Source organism: Diadema antillarum, unplaced genomic scaffold (assembly GCF_040938485.1).
Source record: "Diadema antillarum isolate AM-2024a unplaced genomic scaffold, OU_Dant_1.0 scf00000137, whole genome shotgun sequence".
NCBI classification, from domain to species: Eukaryota; Metazoa; Echinodermata; class Echinoidea; order Diadematoida; family Diadematidae; genus Diadema; species Diadema antillarum.
The window spans coordinates 1,219,449-1,238,292 of NW_027271026.1; the positions used below are offsets into that span (position 1 = coordinate 1,219,449).

General features: G+C 40.5%; 1 protein-coding gene across 1 annotated transcript in view; it reads right to left on the reverse strand.

Moving 5' to 3' along the window:
• Positions 1–3,345: 3,345 nt before the first annotated feature.
• LOC139721066 (focadhesin-like) overlaps positions 3,346–18,844 on the reverse strand; it is a 48,769-nt gene continuing 33,270 nt past the window's right edge. The window contains exons 23-34 of the mRNA XM_071632395.1: positions 18,433–18,555; positions 17,464–17,610; positions 16,662–16,764; positions 15,274–15,492; positions 13,763–13,881; positions 11,928–12,179; positions 11,018–11,110; positions 9,911–9,995; positions 8,432–8,625; positions 5,677–6,012; positions 3,932–4,010; positions 3,346–3,478 (exon numbers count right to left, since the gene is read on the reverse strand). Coding sequence (XP_071488496.1) covers positions 3,402–3,478; positions 3,932–4,010; positions 5,677–6,012; positions 8,432–8,625; positions 9,911–9,995; positions 11,018–11,110; positions 11,928–12,179; positions 13,763–13,881; positions 15,274–15,492; positions 16,662–16,764; positions 17,464–17,610; positions 18,433–18,555 — 1,827 coding nt within the window. The 3' untranslated portion in view covers positions 3,346–3,401. The remainder of the gene's footprint in view (positions 3,479–3,931; positions 4,011–5,676; positions 6,013–8,431; positions 8,626–9,910; positions 9,996–11,017; positions 11,111–11,927; positions 12,180–13,762; positions 13,882–15,273; positions 15,493–16,661; positions 16,765–17,463; positions 17,611–18,432; positions 18,556–18,844) is intronic.

The following is an 18,844-nucleotide window of genomic DNA, read 5'->3' on the forward strand; positions in this document are numbered from 1 at the left end:
AAGTCGTGGCCTGTCAATTTTATTAGGATCGCTTTTATGGATATCTCAGCTATTCAAGACCAATTTTCATCATAAACGTTGAATCCTTCTTGAAATTACAAGCTCTTTCATATTTCATAAGAGATTTCTCATCATCTCACCAAAAAATGTTATAAACCTGAATCCTCACCTCAACCAGTACTGTGCAGTCCTATTGAAATGATTTTGATCATATGCAAATGACCATTATTCCAGAAGCACCTCAGTACCCAACGGTATTCAGTAGTGGGTGGGTAGAACATTTTGTGATGATCGATAATGCCCTAGCAATTGTATTTTTCAGCAAGTTGCATGCAATTCATTCTAGCGGGAAGATCAGTGGATGCACTGCTCTGGCCAGATTTGTTGATTATTGATAATCGATAATACAATAAACTTAAGAGCAACCATAATCGAGTAAGCTCTGACACTGTCATACTTCGGGTGGAACTTTTTAGTTGATACATGTATTTTGCATTTTCATTTATTGCCTAAACTGAAATTGTGCTATTATGGTGTTCTTTCACACATTTCTTGTCCATATAGGTGTACATTTTGGAGAAAAACTGACAGTTCTGCAGGCATATGAGAACTATGTTTTTCCCTTCAACTTAGACTTACAGATTATACACGACACAAAAGAATTGCACTCCACAGCAAAAATTGGTAACGTACAATTATGTTGAATATAATATTGCTTTGGTACAATAATCAAATTCACATATATTCAAAGAGTAGTATGCAATTAATCTAGTGCTCCTCATCAAATACTGAGAAAGCATTACACATAGCACAACCAATTTGGGGGGGGGGGGGGCAATATGCACACATTACCCATTCTGGGTCCTCATTGCTAGGCAATAACAACTCTGCCATAATTTCATACGACAAATGAAATATTAGCCTTTATGATTTTATCTCAAACAGGAAGCTCAGTGGAAGACATGGGGTAATGACATAATCATCTCATCAAGATTGTGACCAATACCTCCAATTCTAAAAAAAAAAAAGAAGAAATATGTGGAACTTCATGCATTCCCAAACTTTCTCTTCCACATGGAACCTCGATAACTGCCACCGTTCTACTTCACTTGTAACGTAATTCAACAAGATTGTATTACTGCTTGAGATCCGACTGTATTGCTACATTGTTTTTGGCACAATAACTTTGTGAAATAATTACTACAAGGCATCGGTCTCAAATGACAAGCCTCTACGTTGCGCCTTGGTGCTGTCAGTGCGTAACAGCGCATCGTCACTCAAGGTCACTGTAATTAAAACTCGCACCTTCACAGATATCCCTCCATTCTAGAGGAGGGGAGGACTCCAGCCAACCAGCCATTCGCTGGTACATCTATGTTAACCTACACCACATTCAGACTAGGTTCTGCTTCCAAAACCATAGTGTGGATGCTCAAGGGGATTTTCTCCTGGTGTCCCTACTCAAACTTTTCAAGTCCAGGGGGACAAATTTTGATCTTGGGCTTGTAGCTGATAACTCCCAGCACATGCTTGAACTCTGATGTCAAATAGCAGGGCCTGCCACTTCAGAACTATGCACGGTCCAAAGTGCGATTGTCCAAGCGGCTCAGGGACAGTTGATAGTAGTGTGAAAGGTTAGTCGTTAAAAAGATAAAATCTCTTCTGACTGTCCCAAGATGCAGGACCTAGTCTGAACACAGGATAAGTAGCACTACAGAATACATTCCACAGGCAATCGGGTTGTATCATTTCATGCACCTCGATAGAGAGGAGTGTTGATAAAATTGTCCTGCTCAAGGATGCAAAAGGAAATAGCAGAATTCCTGATCTGTTCACTATTCTGTTGAAAATGTGCCTGCACTTTTAAGAAAGTGCGGTATGGTTTGGACCCACACGTCCAGACCTCATGAAAGATCACAACTTTGGGGTTCACACTCACAAAAAAAAAAAAAAAATGTGATGTTTGGGAGTATGTGTGAACATGCCTGATGCTGCCACTCAAAAGGAACAGCTTAGACGCTTCATAGAGAAGAAAGGCCGCATTCGAGCGCTCAAAAGCAAACCAAGGTAAACCAATCCAATGTGTACTGCACCATACTATTTCAGATTTGGAGCGTTTGAGTGCTCAGTGGAGAAAGCGCACCTCATGAGTTATTTTCAGAGGGGGGTCACATGTTTTGCAGCAACTGGATCAGCGCATCTGGTATACTTCCACTACTCGAACAGGTCCAAAACAGAGAAAATCAACTCTTTGCAATATGACGTATGTGCGTATTACACACATTGTTTCTCATGCCAACTTCTGGTACGGTTATGGTACGCTTTTGCAGCACATCAGAAGGTGGTCTCCTTTTGGCTTGGTGTAGTAGGGTACGATACACTTTAGGAGCGCTGGCATGGGTATGGTACAGCGGTACGCTCTAGGAGAGCACTCCAACACACCCAGCGAGGACCCAACGAGTACAGTCACCACCTATAGCAGCCATTTGTTGTATGTGGAAACTAATACTCTCCTCGAGAGAAATTAGGTATTGAAGACCTTGTACATAGCGGTCACATGTCAGGCAAAAGTCATCTCCTGCAGGCAATATATCACTTTACATGAGCAGGACTCACATCACTGGTGTAAAAAATGTGACCTTACTTGATTATACTCATTTTACAGTGAGTAAAGAAAGGGTATTATGTAATAACTGATTTTGAGGGCTCATGCCCCCCCCCCACCTTAAACTCTACTGTATATTCAAATCCATTTAGATAAGCAGACATAACACATGCACGGAGAACATGCAAGTTACAGTAAAGTCAAAAAAGTTTAAAAGCAAATTGGATGAGGGGATGTCACCATCTTACTTGCCTCTCATAGACTTTTGCAAGTTTTTCCGTACTTGTAATGCTTGAAAAACGTCATTAGCATTGTATCATTCTAGAGTTGTCATGATTCATCATGACTCCTCTTGACCAGAGTGTCTTAATAATCTATAAATTCTCGAATTTACAGGTTGATTATGAATCAATCAAAAATAAACAACAATTTCTGTAACATCTTTGATATTGCAGACCAAATCAGAGAGTTGAGAGATAATGACATTGTAGCAGTCTACACATGTAATTTGATTACACATTTGTAGCTAACATCACTCTCTTGTGATAACTTGGGCACATTAAACTTCCACATCCATATTCTTAATTCAACTGTAACAAAAATTTGAACTCTTCTGAGTGTGTGAGTTTGTTCCTTTCATAGAGTCAAATGGAATATGGTGTTGGGGTTTCCACTTCTGTTGAGAAGAGTTGTTGTCCCATTGAATGTTGACATACACCACTGCAGGTCAGGTGTAGTTGGAAGAGAGTTCTCCGGTTGCAGAGCATCAAAATCTTTGAGGCCCCTGTGGCTCGTTTCACGGATGGTCCCATACCTTCATCCACCGCTCCCCTGCTGCAAACTCCGGGTAGTGACGCAGAGTATTGAGGCAACCTGTGGCAGAGAAAAGGAGAAACGACGCTATATGAAAGACTTCTTCCTCCTCATTCCCTCTCGTCCCTTCTCAGACAGACAGACAGACAAAACAGAATAGACAGACAGAGTATCAAATCATAAAACACAATGGCCCATGCGTAATTATTTCCAAGTGTAAAGTTGTCAGCACAGAGCTCACAACCAGCAGCTTTCATGAGTGGAAACTTGTATAATTCAGAGTCAAAGAGTATGAAATAGTGGTAAATAAGCACATTTTTTTTACATGCATTTGCTATGAATTCCATAGTCTTAATACAATGAACATGAAACCCTAAGTAAGAATTGCAGATGTTGAAGTGCACCCAAACTTCGTTCAATGTTTTCACTAGCCAGGTCGGTGGCATGTTTGATACACAGGTGCAATATAACACCCTGGTATTAAAGGGTGGTATATTTTCTCAGCATCATTACCTTTCAGTTCCAACTTCAGAGCACCAGGGACGATTTCTTCATGACTGTGTATGAACAACTCAATCAGCCAGGCTATCATCTGGAGACGCACAAACAAAGGGTTGCAGGTTAAATACGATAATGACGAAGCCATTTCTATGATTATCAATAAAGTGAATTGAATTAAATTGAATGGAATTAGTAATTTCATGACATGGGTATCACTGTAATCATGTCCATAAAGAATGACACAGAGGAGGTACAGCAATTGTACAAGTAAGCAGGACTTTCAAGCAACATCAAATTAGTCAAAATCCCTTAAATCTTAACTAAACTTTGTAACTAAAGCCATGTCCCCCCAAAATACAACAAAATAGAAACACATCATACAATGTTTATGCACACTTATGACAATACCTAATCACTGTCATTATGAGGTTTGACAGCGCACTGAAAAATGAGCCTAGTTGAAAAAAAAAAAAATGAATAGAGGTGCCGCATCATTGTCCACTGATAAAGCACATGACAACAATGTTGTACAGTGGACTCCCATTCTAACTAAGTCCTCGGGAACGGAAGTTTTCTTTCGTTATATCAAAATTTTGTTATAACCGAACAAATAAACAATGAAAAACATAGAGCCAATTATGTTGTGGCCTGAATTCTTACTTCTTGTAAACCAAAATTTCGTTATAACTGTGTTTATTATGACGGGAGTGCACTGTATACAATCCACATACTGTATACCCTTATTTTCGCGTACAGATATTTTCGCGATTGATGAGGTTGTAGACATTTTCGCGAGATGTTGTTTTCGTGAATCGACGCCGATGCTTACGTTAATGCTCTATTAACAAAGCGCATGGAGACAATTTCGTGTGTTGCTAAATTCGCGATCCAACTGTGATTCGTGTAATTTGCGAAAATTAAACCCTCGCGAAAATAACAGCTTATACAGTACTTCACAATATTACATGGAATGAAGACCCTATAGCATGAGGATTCATGGACTGGGAAGGCTGGCCCTGTTCAGACATATCTGAGAATCCTTGTTGACGAATTGTGTACAGCTTTATGACTGATCTCTATGTAAGTACACACAGTCACAGCCGCAGAGTCTTGACTTGAGTTGACCGTTACCAATGAGCAAATGCTTCGATGCACATATTCACTGACTGGTGTTGTTTGTGGTTTTCGTATGTACTCTGGTGGGTAGCCAATGACTTGGACCACCCATATATCTCCATAAGACTGGTTCTTTAAAAAAATGACCACATACAGACATCATCTCAGGTCTTTGTCTAACGAGTAAGGGGATAGAGCCTTCTCTTCAGTTGCGCCATGTCTGTGAAACTCTCTACCAATCCCACTTTGGCATTGTAACAACCTTGATAACTTCAAATCTGAACTGAAGACCTATTTTTTCAAGCAACTTTGTGAAAGATGTGTGACACATTGTGGGAGCCGGGCACCTTTGAATATTTCTACAGATAAATGCTGTTTCATCATCATCATCATCATCATCATCATCATCACCATCATCACCACCATCACCATCATCAACATCATCACCATCATCATCACCATCACCACCATCACCACCATCACCACCATCACCACCATCACCATCATCACCATCATCACCATCATTACCATCATCACCATCACCATCATCACCACCATCACCATCATCATCATCATCATCTTTGTCCAAGGCAGCAAAGCCACAGAGCAAGAGTGAAGATTCAACCGCACATGACCCTCACCTTGTCTCTCATGCCTGTCCACCAAGACTGACCCATGAGTCTGTCTAGTGCCTCGGGCAGCAGTATCTGGGCTTCTCTTGCCAGCTCTCTTCCGACCTCCCCCCACGCCAGTGGACCGGCCCCGGCGGTGCTGGCTAGCCACCAGTCGGGCATCTCGCGCAACTCGCCCAAGCTGGAGTCGTCCTCCCTGCTTTCGTCCAGGCCCCCCGTTGGTTGGTCGGCCAGCTGAGATCCGGTCTCGTAGTGACGAGGGTGTGGCCCAAAGAGGACGGGGAAGCACCGTGACGACAATGATGTCACAGCAATGGCAAAGACATCAAACAGGTGCTGAATGTTCTTGAAAGTGGGAGAAATGAAATACGGCTGTAAGACAAAATATAGCTCTAGAGTTATTGTGCCAAGTTGTTATGAAGCTCATATCTAATGCACCTTGCTTTACTTTTTTATAACTCTAGTGCATTCGCATGATTTGTTTGTTTGTTTGTTTGTCACAGTACTGGGTCAAGAGTTTGATCCAGACCTCACCACACACAAATTCCTTGAGCATCATGTCAATCTCCAACCACCACTAGTCCATCCAACTGCAGTCTGGCATCTGGCCAGAGCCAGGAACAAACCTTCGATAGGCCGGTGTGCAAGGGAGTCACATAGACCTTACTCACCTTGTACTATGGAAACCACAATCAGTAAGAGGTCAGCCTACTAGGTGCAGTATATTAGAACTTATGAATAATGTCGTTCCTGAAGGACTCGGCAATAAGATTTTCAATTCACCTCCTCTATGTTGCATTCTGATAAACAGAATTTGGTATGCTATTGTACAGAGAAACCTTGTTAAAATGAAGTCACTGGGACCACTGATCTTACCTCGTTATAACCAGTACCTCCTCATATTATAAAGCACACTGAAAAAGAGACTAGCTAAATACAATACAGTGAAACCCCGTTATAACGAGTTCGGTCATAACGAGGAACCGCTTATAACGAGGTGATCGCGTCGGCCCCATTTTCCTTTGCGTGTAAACCTATGGCAGAACGAATCGGTTATAACGAGTTCGGTTATAACGAGGACAATTTCGGTGCATCATGATAAAGAAAAACATAAGCAATTTGATCAGATATAACGAGGTTCCATTTCTTGACATGCCGCTTTCAAACACACAACAAGCGAAACATTGAAAACCGAATTCACGCTATCCATATTTCTTTCCCATTTAGCAAAGTACTGTTCCTTCCATGTTTTCTTCCAATCCACGTGATAAGACACAGGAATACCTTCCGAAGTTCCGACTAAGTTATCGAATATTATCATTTCATTTCCTTTTTTTTTCATGTAGCGACACTAGTGACCAAAAATGGACATATGGAATGCGTGTGTAACTCATCATTATATACTTTCCATTTTTCGTTCCGAATTACACGTGTTTTGCTGGTTAGTAAATACAAGTGTGTTTAAAGCCGAAATTAATGAAATCATCGCGATCCCGCCGGGTGACAGTAGCGTAAAAATAGTTGAATAACACATATTAATCTACATTTGTACTTCAATCGTTATTCAGAAAAAGAAACAAACGCATTCAACGGTTTGAATAGATCTGGGTTTGTTCATTATCATTTAACAAATGACGATGAAAATATGATTGTGTATGATTAAAGCCGAAATAATTAATGAAATCAACGCGATCCCGCCGGATGACATTAGCGTAAAAATAATTGAATAACGCATGTTAATCTACTTGAGTCTGCGTTCAGAAAAAGAAACAAACACACTCAACGGTTTGAATAGATCTGGGTTTGTTCATTATCATTCAATACTGCATTTCAGAACGAAGATTTTTCTTTCTTTCAGAATGGTCTACGAGGTACAGATTTGCGTAAAAAGGATCACAACCTTCCAAATTCCCTGTCGCATAATTTTCAAGAACGGACGTACAAAACGCGAAGAGATTTTCCAAAGAAAATAATGAACGCATTTTTAATCCCTTCGGGCACAACGATCATACATTGTATAAGATTACAGCTGAAATGATTCATGAAATCATCGCATTCCCGCTGGGCACCAACAGCGTAAAATACCTCGAAAGTTACGGTTAAGAACGCATGTATGTTACTCTATTTGCGCTGGTGTTTAGAAAAAACGCAACAAACACATTTTATACCATATGATTTTGTTCATTAATCATTTTACACTGTATTTCACAAATGAAAAATAAACTTTCAGAATGGTTCAATACAAGAGGAAGAATATAATGTGCAACTATTATGTGAAGAGATTTTCGGAAGAAAAATAACGAATTAACGCATTTTCACCCCTACTTTTTCCGTCTTTTTTGAATCAATTCACAAATAATTTCCCTTTATTCTCTCAATAATAATGATCCATAATGAAATTGTGTAAAAACAAAGGATGTTCTTAAGTTTGATTGATGGGTATATGATGTAATGCTTATGTTTTTCTTTGTTTTTGATGTGTACGGTTATAACGAGGTACCGGTTATAACGAGGTAATATCGCCGGTCCCACAGACCTCGTTATAACGGGGTTTCACTGTACTGGGAAAAACAAATTTACCTCATTAAAAGCAGTACCCCTTACGCAAGCTCGTTATAACAGGGTTTCCCTGAACTAAATTATATTGTAACATTTTTACACTCTGCAAAGGTATGAACACATTTTGAAGATGTTTACGTGCTGGATGGCCTGTGCAGACTCAAGGCATGACTTTGATCTTTGACCCTTGACCCTTGACCCTCACCTCGCAATGCTCTTGTGGGGAGGCGCTGTCCGGAAGGTCCTCGCTGAGTGCCAGGGCCTTGAGACGGAGCATGACTAGCTGGAGGAACTGGGCCTTCTCCTCATCGGGGAAGACTGAGGGGCGGCTGAGACCAGCCAGGAGGAACCACAGCACCCCGTTCCTCTCACTCTCTGACTCAGACCTCATGGCTCCATCTGTACAGAAGAGTGGAGTGATTACACATTGACTGTATCATAAAATGGGCTCAAGAATGTAGCCAATCAGAAGCATTGCTACGAGTCACGTGTGTGATCTTTATTTTTTATGCTAATAATGCACAGGAGTGCAAAAAGTGCATTTAAAAAAAAACAAAATGCTCTCTTGAACTAGAAAAGCACTCTGAGAGCGCAGACCTTTGCCAAGCAGAATTTCCATCACAGATCTTATTCTTCCACACAGATCAGTGATTTCCACTCATACATGCAGGCTGAAAATCGCCCAATTACCCAATATAGAAGCCTTTGGTTTGTGTCGTCAGCTTCCAACTGCACGGCGCCTCGCCCAAGCAGAGCACGCACATTAGTGCGCGTATGCAAACCTCAAATATACGCAGCTTAAACTCCCAAGTTCATTTTCCCCATCTGCCAACAGATAAAAAATCCTTCAAAAATTCATAAAAATTCTTGGATCACTACCAAAATTTAACCATCTGTTCCTTGTGTCATTATTAATCTTTCCTGTAAGTTTCATCTAAATCCGTTCAATATTTTCTGAGTTATTTTGCACACAGACAAACAAACAAAAAACAAACCAATGCCGGCAAAAACATAACTTCCTTGGCGGATGGAGTAAGTTTGTGTACCTCAACTCCTAGGGATGAGGCTGTCTAAGCAATTCATGAACCCTCTATGACATGAGTTTTTTGAAAATATGCTTTTCATTCCTTGGCCCCATCCCAACTTCTACGGAGCCACCACTACTACTGTATAAGAATATCTCAACGCAATATGATTTGAGCCTCGGGGGCCATGTCCTTATTGCCCCCTTGAGGACCAGCTAGTATGCAATCTGAAAACTGCTTATCCCCTTTACTTCTGCTAAAGAGGGTAACAATTTGGATATTGAACTTTTTGAAGAAGATGAAACTTGTGGTTTTGACAATTGACGGACAACCTACAAGACGTGATTGAAAGTGCTACATACCTGAGCCAATAGCTCAGTAGTGCTAATCTTTGAAGAACATCATGAAATAATAAAAATAACTGAGAAAATAAAAGAGAAGATAAAACCAGAAATATCTGTGGCATAAAACTTTCGCGATATGCCACTGGGATTCCATGCATAGTGTAGAAAAGAACTTTCATGCGCATTTCAATTTCGCAAATCTTGGCTCCTTGCAAAATTCACGAAAATTTCATCCATATGAAAATTTATGGTCTTACAGTGAGTATCCCACGGCACACCGGTTACAGTCTCTTGAACAGCATCACCTGAACTTACCAATACAGTCAGTCATGAACCCCAGAGGCTGTTGTCCTTGCTTGATGAGGTGCGCCCTTATGAACGTGACCTTCAGGAGTCCAACCTAATTGCACAGTTAATGATTCAACTCTTGTTATGTTGCACAAAAAATGAAGCACTGAATGGAGCAGACCCACAGTGCCAAGCTCATGTAATTAAGTCATTGGATGCTGCGCCAAGTTTGCATTCGTTATTAAAACATCACACGGACACAATGCTGTGTATACCTGATCAATAAAATGGACAGGGCGTGACATGATAGGCTGTTCCCTTTATGCAAGGTGTAGGATGTATGAAACAATCATACACACTACCAGCAGTTCAGTTGGCTCTACTTGGCGATATCAAACGCCATTTACGCAGTGGCTCAATAGGGTTTCCCTGCACTGCATGGAAGTAGAATTCAATGAGTCAAGTACTGTGAATGACATCTTTTCATGCACATTGTGTTTATGTTTGTTTTTGTGCAGCCTAGAAAGCATGGTATAGGCACCTTGAAGCAATAGCTGCTGTTCTTTTATGCTATCTCATTCAATTTACTGAAGTAAGTCTCCTTTTTAATACAGAGAGGTTGATGTCAATGACATAAACTGCATAGTTGTAAATCATGGTTGCTATACTGTCCTACTGCATATGTGAAGATGAACGGAGGTACTTGTAAACTTGTTCACAGCTCCTCATCTCACTTCTTGGGTATCATGACAGCAGTGGCTTTGCAGCAGAGACCATCACGGGTGGCTCTTTGTCTGTGTGGACTGACCACACTCATAGATACCCAAGCAAACTGCAGGAAATCTTTGATGTATCATATGGCTTTCTCATCTTCATTCAAGTTAACCCACTGAGAACAGACTGATTTTGCTACAACACGCATTTCCCATAGACCCCTGCCCGAGTATACTCGGGACTCGTCCTCAAAAGGTTAAGAATTTAAAGATCTACTTAATACCACACTTGGGTGCTCATAAAGTTTGTCACATCACAACGACCCATGCTGCCTGTCTATTAGACAGCATAGGGAAGAAGAGAGGTTGGAAATATGAGGAAATATATACTTTTTATCAAGGATGGCTCAGGGCTACTTACCTCTGAGGGAAGGGCTGTCAGTTTTATCAAGTCCTCCAAGCTCAGCTCAGCAACACAGTCAGATAGGTGAGAAAAAAGCAAGCAGTGGCTCTCCTGGAGGATATGTGATACAGCAATGTCATCCTTCATTATTATCAGCACCAATTCCTTTGGAATCTACTAGTCAATTAAGGCAGTGAAAAGTCAACTCAGCCACGACAGCTATTACAAATGTTTTTGAAAGACATAATACAAATCACATATGCCTACTACTGTATACGCTATAATTTTCGCGTACATAAATTTTCGCGAATTGCCGCCGTCACAAATTGTCGCGAATTGCCGCCGTCACAAATTTTCGCGAGTGGTTAAATTCGCGATTGGGGGACCAGAGAAAATATGAAGTGGCAAAGAAAGTGTGAATTTTCAACTTACTAGCAAATAAGAATGATACTAGTTATACACTGCATGAAAAAAACTTACCAAACTCTGCGAACTAGTAAGTTGGAATTCAACATTTTTGAAGTGGTTAAGTTCATCGCACTAGATTTCTGACGAGTGGTCCCCTTGCGATAATGGATTGGCTCTCTACAGTATTCGTAAGTAGACGTGGACGTGCGTAAACAAGCTTAGCCAGTATGGTCTGTTCGGTAAGCCGTGACATGGTAAACTAGTACTGAAATGTTCGTATCATCAAGGCAAGGGATTCATTTTGGAAGGTAATATTTTCGCGTGTTGTTAATTTCGCGAATAGCTCCCGACTCGCGAAATTCGCGAAAATAAACCCCCCGCGAAATATATAGCGTATACAGTATATCATTAGTATTATCTTTCATATTACATCATTATTTTCAGTCAGGAGATTTCAGTCATATAGGCAATATCATGACAAATTCTTGTACAGTTGGTGGGTTTCTTGAACGATCGATACCTGTTCAAGAGGCAACAGCTTGAGCAATTTCTGCACAGTCTCTGTCAACATATTGACAACGCCCTGAGGTGGATCGTCCACAGAGAGGGCCGACTTCAGGCCGCAGAGAGCGGCGATGCTGGGCTGGAGATCCTGGCTGCCGTCCTGAAGTGAGCCAACGAGCTGGACACTGATGAAGGCCCTGAGATCGTCCAGTGGGATGTAGTGGACGAGGGAGGGCAAGGCACTGTACACAAGCTCCTGGCAACTCTTCTGTAGGGCCAAGCACACATGCATGCATTGAAATAAAAACATTATCATGCTTCTTGTTCCATTCTGCATCTCATATTTTCCTGACATCCTGATTATCATCATCATCATCATCATCATCATCATCATCATCATCATCATCATCATCATCATCATCATCATCATCATCATCACAGTTTTTATCCTGGTCTGTCCATGATAACAGGGGTGGCTGGAATTACCTCATAGCGATAGCTCTAAAACCTTCTCACCATCTCTCTCGATTTAGGGCATCCTCCTCTCTGATACCTTAACTAAAAGGTCTTTGGACTTGTGACCTACATGCAGACAGATTCATCTTTGTATATCATTGTTTGCATGCAGAGTTCATACCTACCAACCCTGAGACTTAATAAATCTGAACAAACAATAAAAATTACTTTCATAAATTTCATATACTTTACTACAAATGTATACACAGATATTTCCAAAAAATCAGAACACACTGAAATCAATGTGTTTTCTTTCAGTGAAAATTTTGAATATTCAGATTAACACTGAACAGTTGGCAGGTATGCCATTGACATCAAAACTCAATTTCCATGTTATCAGTGCAACAGGTAACAATTATTGACAAACAGTCAGATGTTGGAAAGATGTTGGAAAGACAGACATAGAAAACCCTAAATTCAATGATGTCAATGAAACTCTGCATGCAAACAATGATATACAAAGATGAATCTGTCTGCATGTACAACTAGGTCACAAGTCCAAAGACCTTTTAGTTAAGGTATCAGAAAGAAGAATGCCCCAAATAGGAAGAGATGGTGAGAAGGTGTTAAAGGGATGGTACAGTATTGGTGGAGATGAGAACTGGGCTTTTAACTTTTTGCGAGATATCAAGAAAACACATGATATAGTATAGAGCATACCATTTTAAGAGGAATTCAAAGTTTATTTGATGAAAATCGGGTTTGGAATGACTTAAACATCCAAAAACAAAGTAAAACAAAGCAAATGTAATAAAGTGTGGATCCCACACTTTATCAGAATTGCTCTTTTTTTGATATCTCAGCCATTTCAAAACCAATTTTCATCAAATAAACGTTGAATTCCTCATAGAATTACGTGCTCTTTCATATTTCATAAGAGGTTTCTCATTATCTCACCCAAAAATGTTAGACACTTTAAATTAGGTCTCAACCAAAACTATACGATCCCTTTAAGCTATCGCTGTGATCTACCAGATCAATTTGCAATGGTGGCATTTGAACAAAAAAGACAACCAGGAGCCATCAAAGTCATCACCAGATACAGCATATTTTGGCATCCTATCATTCACTGCAGAGACACAAAAGGTGCGAGCTGAAAATTTTCAAGTGTATTCCAAGTCTGCCTGCATTTACCATATCAAATTCTAGGGGGATCTAAAGAGGGATCAGAGATATACTGCAGCTCATGAGGGGAAAATTATTTCCCGATTAGGGAGTCTTTGAAATTCTCCTGTCAGGACATGAAGAGATATTCAAATTGTATGGGCCTTCTGCAGAGTCAGGGCAACTCGGCACCTCTGGTATTCAGGAAATAAACACATATTTTATCGTTACCTTTATAGTGCCATACAATGGAGCCCTAAGCCAGGCTGCAATGAAGTTGGCGGTGGTTTGCGATGAAGCACACTGACCAATGGCAAGTCTCATACAACCATGGTAAATTTCACCACTTCCTGAGTTTAAAAAAAGAAATAAATAAGCAGAAACAGACAAAAAAATAAAACATGTGGAATTTCTGATGAAAACTGAGGAGCAGGGTCAAACTCAGCGGGAAGGGAGGTGGTAAAGTTCTGACTAATAGTAAGAGAATATTTGATAAGCTAAAACCTTACTCTTATCAAAAACACAAGGTCATTTTTTGGAAGTCTTCTGTCAAAGTCCTTGAGTGGTTGATGTCTGTTAAAACATTTTTTGAGTTATTGCATAAAAATGATGACAACTTCACTTCACTGCACATCTAAGATAAACCATTCTGTCAATACATACAAGTTTGGAGAGACGTACTCCCCCTTTTATCTTTCTTTTTTCCTTCTGAAATCATAATATTCAATATTCAGTCCAATTGCCATAAACTGTCATGGTGATTGAAACATCTATAACTCAATTTGATTGATAGTTATCTTGTCAATTAGATAAATGGGATTAAATGCAAAATACATTTATAGTAATGAAGCTTTGGTTCCTCAAAATGCTATTGCTTCTTGTATATCCCCTTACTCTGTTACAAGAACATATCTTGCAGTTTTGTTGGGTGATACTTATGGCTTGGATGAAATGATATTATATGATTATAAGATATCATATATACAGTCAAACCTGTCTATAGCAGCCACCCAAGGGAAATTACCAAGGTGGCCACTATAGACAGGTCAGTGGCCATTTTGAATTTCAACATTTGCATTGGATAAGAGCATAGAACACCGCATGTTATTCTTTAAAGAAAAACCTCCCAGCAAATACAAGTTTGCATGAGCAGCTACAATATGGGGATTTTTGGTGCAATTCTTTTAGCCCTGGCCTACTTCAGTTCTTTTAATGGGACTCGGTGAAATTCGAGCAATGAACGTAAAAGCTAATGTATTCATGGCTGACTTTAACAGTTCAGCTAAATTTTTGTGGCCGCTATACGCAGTTAGATATTCACCACAGGATACAAAATGAGTGGCCACTGGCCACGTTAGGCAGGTGACCGCTACATAAAGGGTTTATAACGCAGCAATTTCATGCAGGAGATTTTTCAGTCGCTGCTATAAGCATGTGGTCGCTATAGACAGGTGGCCGCTAAGACAGGTTCGACTGTACATGTATATACAGTGGACTCAGGTTATAACAAAGTCTTCATGATGGGCAATTTTCTTTCGTTATATCGAAATTTCGGTATAACCGAATGAATAAACAATAGAGATACATAGAGATGACAATGTTGCCGCCCTAAATTCTACTTCGTTGTAACCGGAATTTCGTTATAACCGTGTTCGTTATAACGGGAGTGCACTGTAGATGAAGAGGATAAAGCGAGTGGGAGAGAAAGAGAGACAGGACAACTAAATACTACTTGTGACTACCGTAGCTGGTGTGTCGCATGATGGGGTTGAGCAGCGCCGCCAGATTGAGCGGGGGCAGCTTCCTGTCGCACGATCTGCTGCAGCGGTGCAGAGCCCAGAGCACCGCCCCCACCTGGTGGGAGGGGACGACCTCTTGGCCCCTCCTCCCTGCCTCCAGCAGCAGCTCCACAGCAGCCCTCAGCAGGCTCCCCTCCTCCAGGTAACCATAGTTACAGGGAACTGGATGACACAAAAGATGCCTGATGAAAACTGATGTTCACTTCCATTCATACAGCCTTTTTACGTGCAGTCAGGAAGCAGCAGCATTCAGTTTTGAAAAAAAAAGAAGTAATATCCCTATTCCACAGAGATTTCCTCTCATCGGTCACTCATAGGAAGCAAAGTTTATCGTTTCCGCCTATCCATCGAAGTGTATCGGATCGCAGTCCGATGAATCCGACTTGTGTTGGTCGACTATCGGGTCAGTGTCAGACGTGTCGGGTGGTGATTCAATGAGGCAAGATTGTCCGATGAGGATCACATGCGACATGTCTGACACTCACCTGGTAGTTGACCAACTTAAGTCGGATTCATCGGACTGCAATCTGATACACTTCGGTGGGTGGCCGGAAGCGATAAACTTTGTTTCCAATGAGTGACTGATGAGAGGAAATCTCTGTGGAATAATGACACATTGTGAGATGTTTCGAGAACTGCCACTTTCAATAGGCCATTTCTGTAATGTGTTACAATCTATGGATGTCTCTTTTCCTAAAGCCTAGCAACAAAGCATTTCATTCATTTGCCCCCTCCAATTAAGTTCAATAGGCAAGAATTCACTTGGTTGTTACTAGGTACAGTTGCAGGGAAGCCTCCAACAAGGTTCGTGGTTGTTAAGAGAAACTTTCGTTTAAAAAAGCATGCATAAGAACTGGATACAGTACCAAACTTTGCAGGCTACCTTGTACCATGTAGGAAATAAATTCAAATAAATTCCTCATTATACTTCTGTTTCGATTAAAACACATGCGCTGACTGTTTTGAAAAGTTAGGGTTGTAGGGTAATCATGTACACTTTCCTCAGCCTCAAGAGTGGGTCTACAGAAATGACTACAACACAGTGCTGTCACCAACATAATTTTGTGCTTCCATACCTCTGATTTAATTAAAGGTCAACTTCTTCAAAAATGTCCACAAAAAAGGAAACCTACATATTTGATCTTACACACATCCCTTGATGACTGTTGGGAAATCAAAATGTGTATTAAACTATTTGAGAATTTTCTTATTCAAGGTTACAATCGGCAAACTACAAGTTTCAAATTGCAATATTTCAAAAAAAGGGGAAAGACAAAAATCAACCATATCCTCATAAGTGCAATGCATCATGTAACAGGGAGGCCATATACCTGATGATCTGGTTGTGGTCACAGACGAGAGGCTGAGGTGAAGATATCCCAGTAACCATGGCAACGCATGCTGCAGCGCGTGGACACTACAGTCTTCATGGAGCTAAAACATTAAAAAAAATAACAAGTTCTACCTCTGTGACTTCTAGCTAATAAACCTATTACAGGGCTGTCAACATTCATACATTAATCACGGAAGAACCAAAGGTAAATGCATGGTAGGTACTCAATGCGCTACATGGCATTACATTTTGAGGGGTCTCTGAGCAGAAATAAATGAAGGGTCGAGCTAAGCTCCTATTCCTATTCCTATTACTATTATTTATAATGCGCTTTTCCCACAAGGCCCAAAGCTCCGCCTCCTCAATCATGTTTTGGAGGTCAAGCCTTTCAGACAAGAAGTGTGAACCACAAATTGAGCAAATCAAGATCTGAAAACACCTCCTGACCTCAATTTGCAATCAAGATTTTAGAATCTTGATAAAAATGAATTGCATTCAGAACCAAGAAATAGCTAGATCACAATCACAATTCTTCTAATACAGATTACAATCACGATTACAAGAGAATTTTTTCTATCATCGGAAAGGAGGGGTTTAAAAACTAATCCATTTCAGAATCTTACAGGAAAAAGAAAGAGAGAAAAGAACAAAGGCTGATAGGAGACTTTTTCTGTACATATACAAGACATGTTATTCTGTATATACAATGTAGTTATCATCAACGTGACATTTTCATATAGAACAATGTAGCAGAAATTGCTATAGTAGGTGACTGAACTCAAAATAGATATGCTGCCTACCTTTGCGAGAGTGTTGACCACTGAAGTTAGCTTTCCCCTCTGGTGGTCATTGTTTGTCTTCAGCCTGGTCTGGACGAGGTGACCAGGACCGACAATCAGGAATACAAGCCCTGCCACAGATGACTTCAGTGTATCAGCCGAGGTTCCCTGGAATAATGTATATCAGTTTCTTGAGTTACACTTATTACACTTTATGTTAGTAGTGTAATAGTGCAACAATGTTAACCCTAAGCACTTTTATCTTCTCCTCTCTCTTTTTTCCTCTTCCTCCATACACTCTTCCTTCTTGTGTCATTAGTGTATCTTCTCTTTGTTTTGTTTTTCTTCATTTTTTTTTTGTGGCCCTCCTCCTCTTCCTCCATTATTAATATAATGGTACAAACATGTTAAACCTAAGCAGTCTTATCTTCTCTTCTTTTTCCTCTTCCTCCTGTTATTAGGGTGACAGTAAAACTTGTTAACCCTAGACATATCATCTCATGTCACCTCCTCCTCCCCTTATTCCTTCAACTCCTCATCACCATCTTCATTATCAGCACAACCACAATCACCATCACCAACTACTCCAAGTCATACATTCTCTCATTTCTTCCTCCTCCTTAACTCCTCCTCACCACCTTAATCATCATCATCATCCCCACCATCACTATTATCGTCACCATCACCATCACCATCACCACCGCCGCCATCGCCATCACCATCATCACTGCCACCACCATCACCATCACCACCACCATCACCATCACCATCACTATAACCATCACCATCACTATAACCATCACCATCACCATCACCATCACTATAACCATCACCATCACCATCACCATCACCATCACCATCACCATCACCATCACCACCACCACCATCACCATCACCACCACCATCACCACCACCATCACTATTACCGCCACCATCACCATCCTCAGCTTTATCATTTCCATGCCTGCATCTCTTATCTACAGCACTCACCGGGGCTTGGATCTGTCTCAGCCAAACTGAATGAAGGTCATCGTACATGTGTTTGGCTTGGGGGTTATCCAGGCTAGCCAAACTATGGACCAAGAGGGCTAGGCTTGCAGCTAATGAAGGGCACTACACAAATACACGATACACAAGTGTGTTTTACTACAAACAGAACATAAATATCTATTATATATATCTTCTGCATGCTATCCATCTATTTATCTTTATATTTTTGGTCATCATCTATCTATCTATCCATTCATCTATCCATCTATCAAGGTCATAAAAATCTATCAATATATCTCCTGCATTCTATCTATCTATCTATCTATCTATCTATCCATCTATCAAGCTCATAAACATCTATCAATATATCTCCTGCATTCTATCTATCTATCATTCTATATATCTACAATGT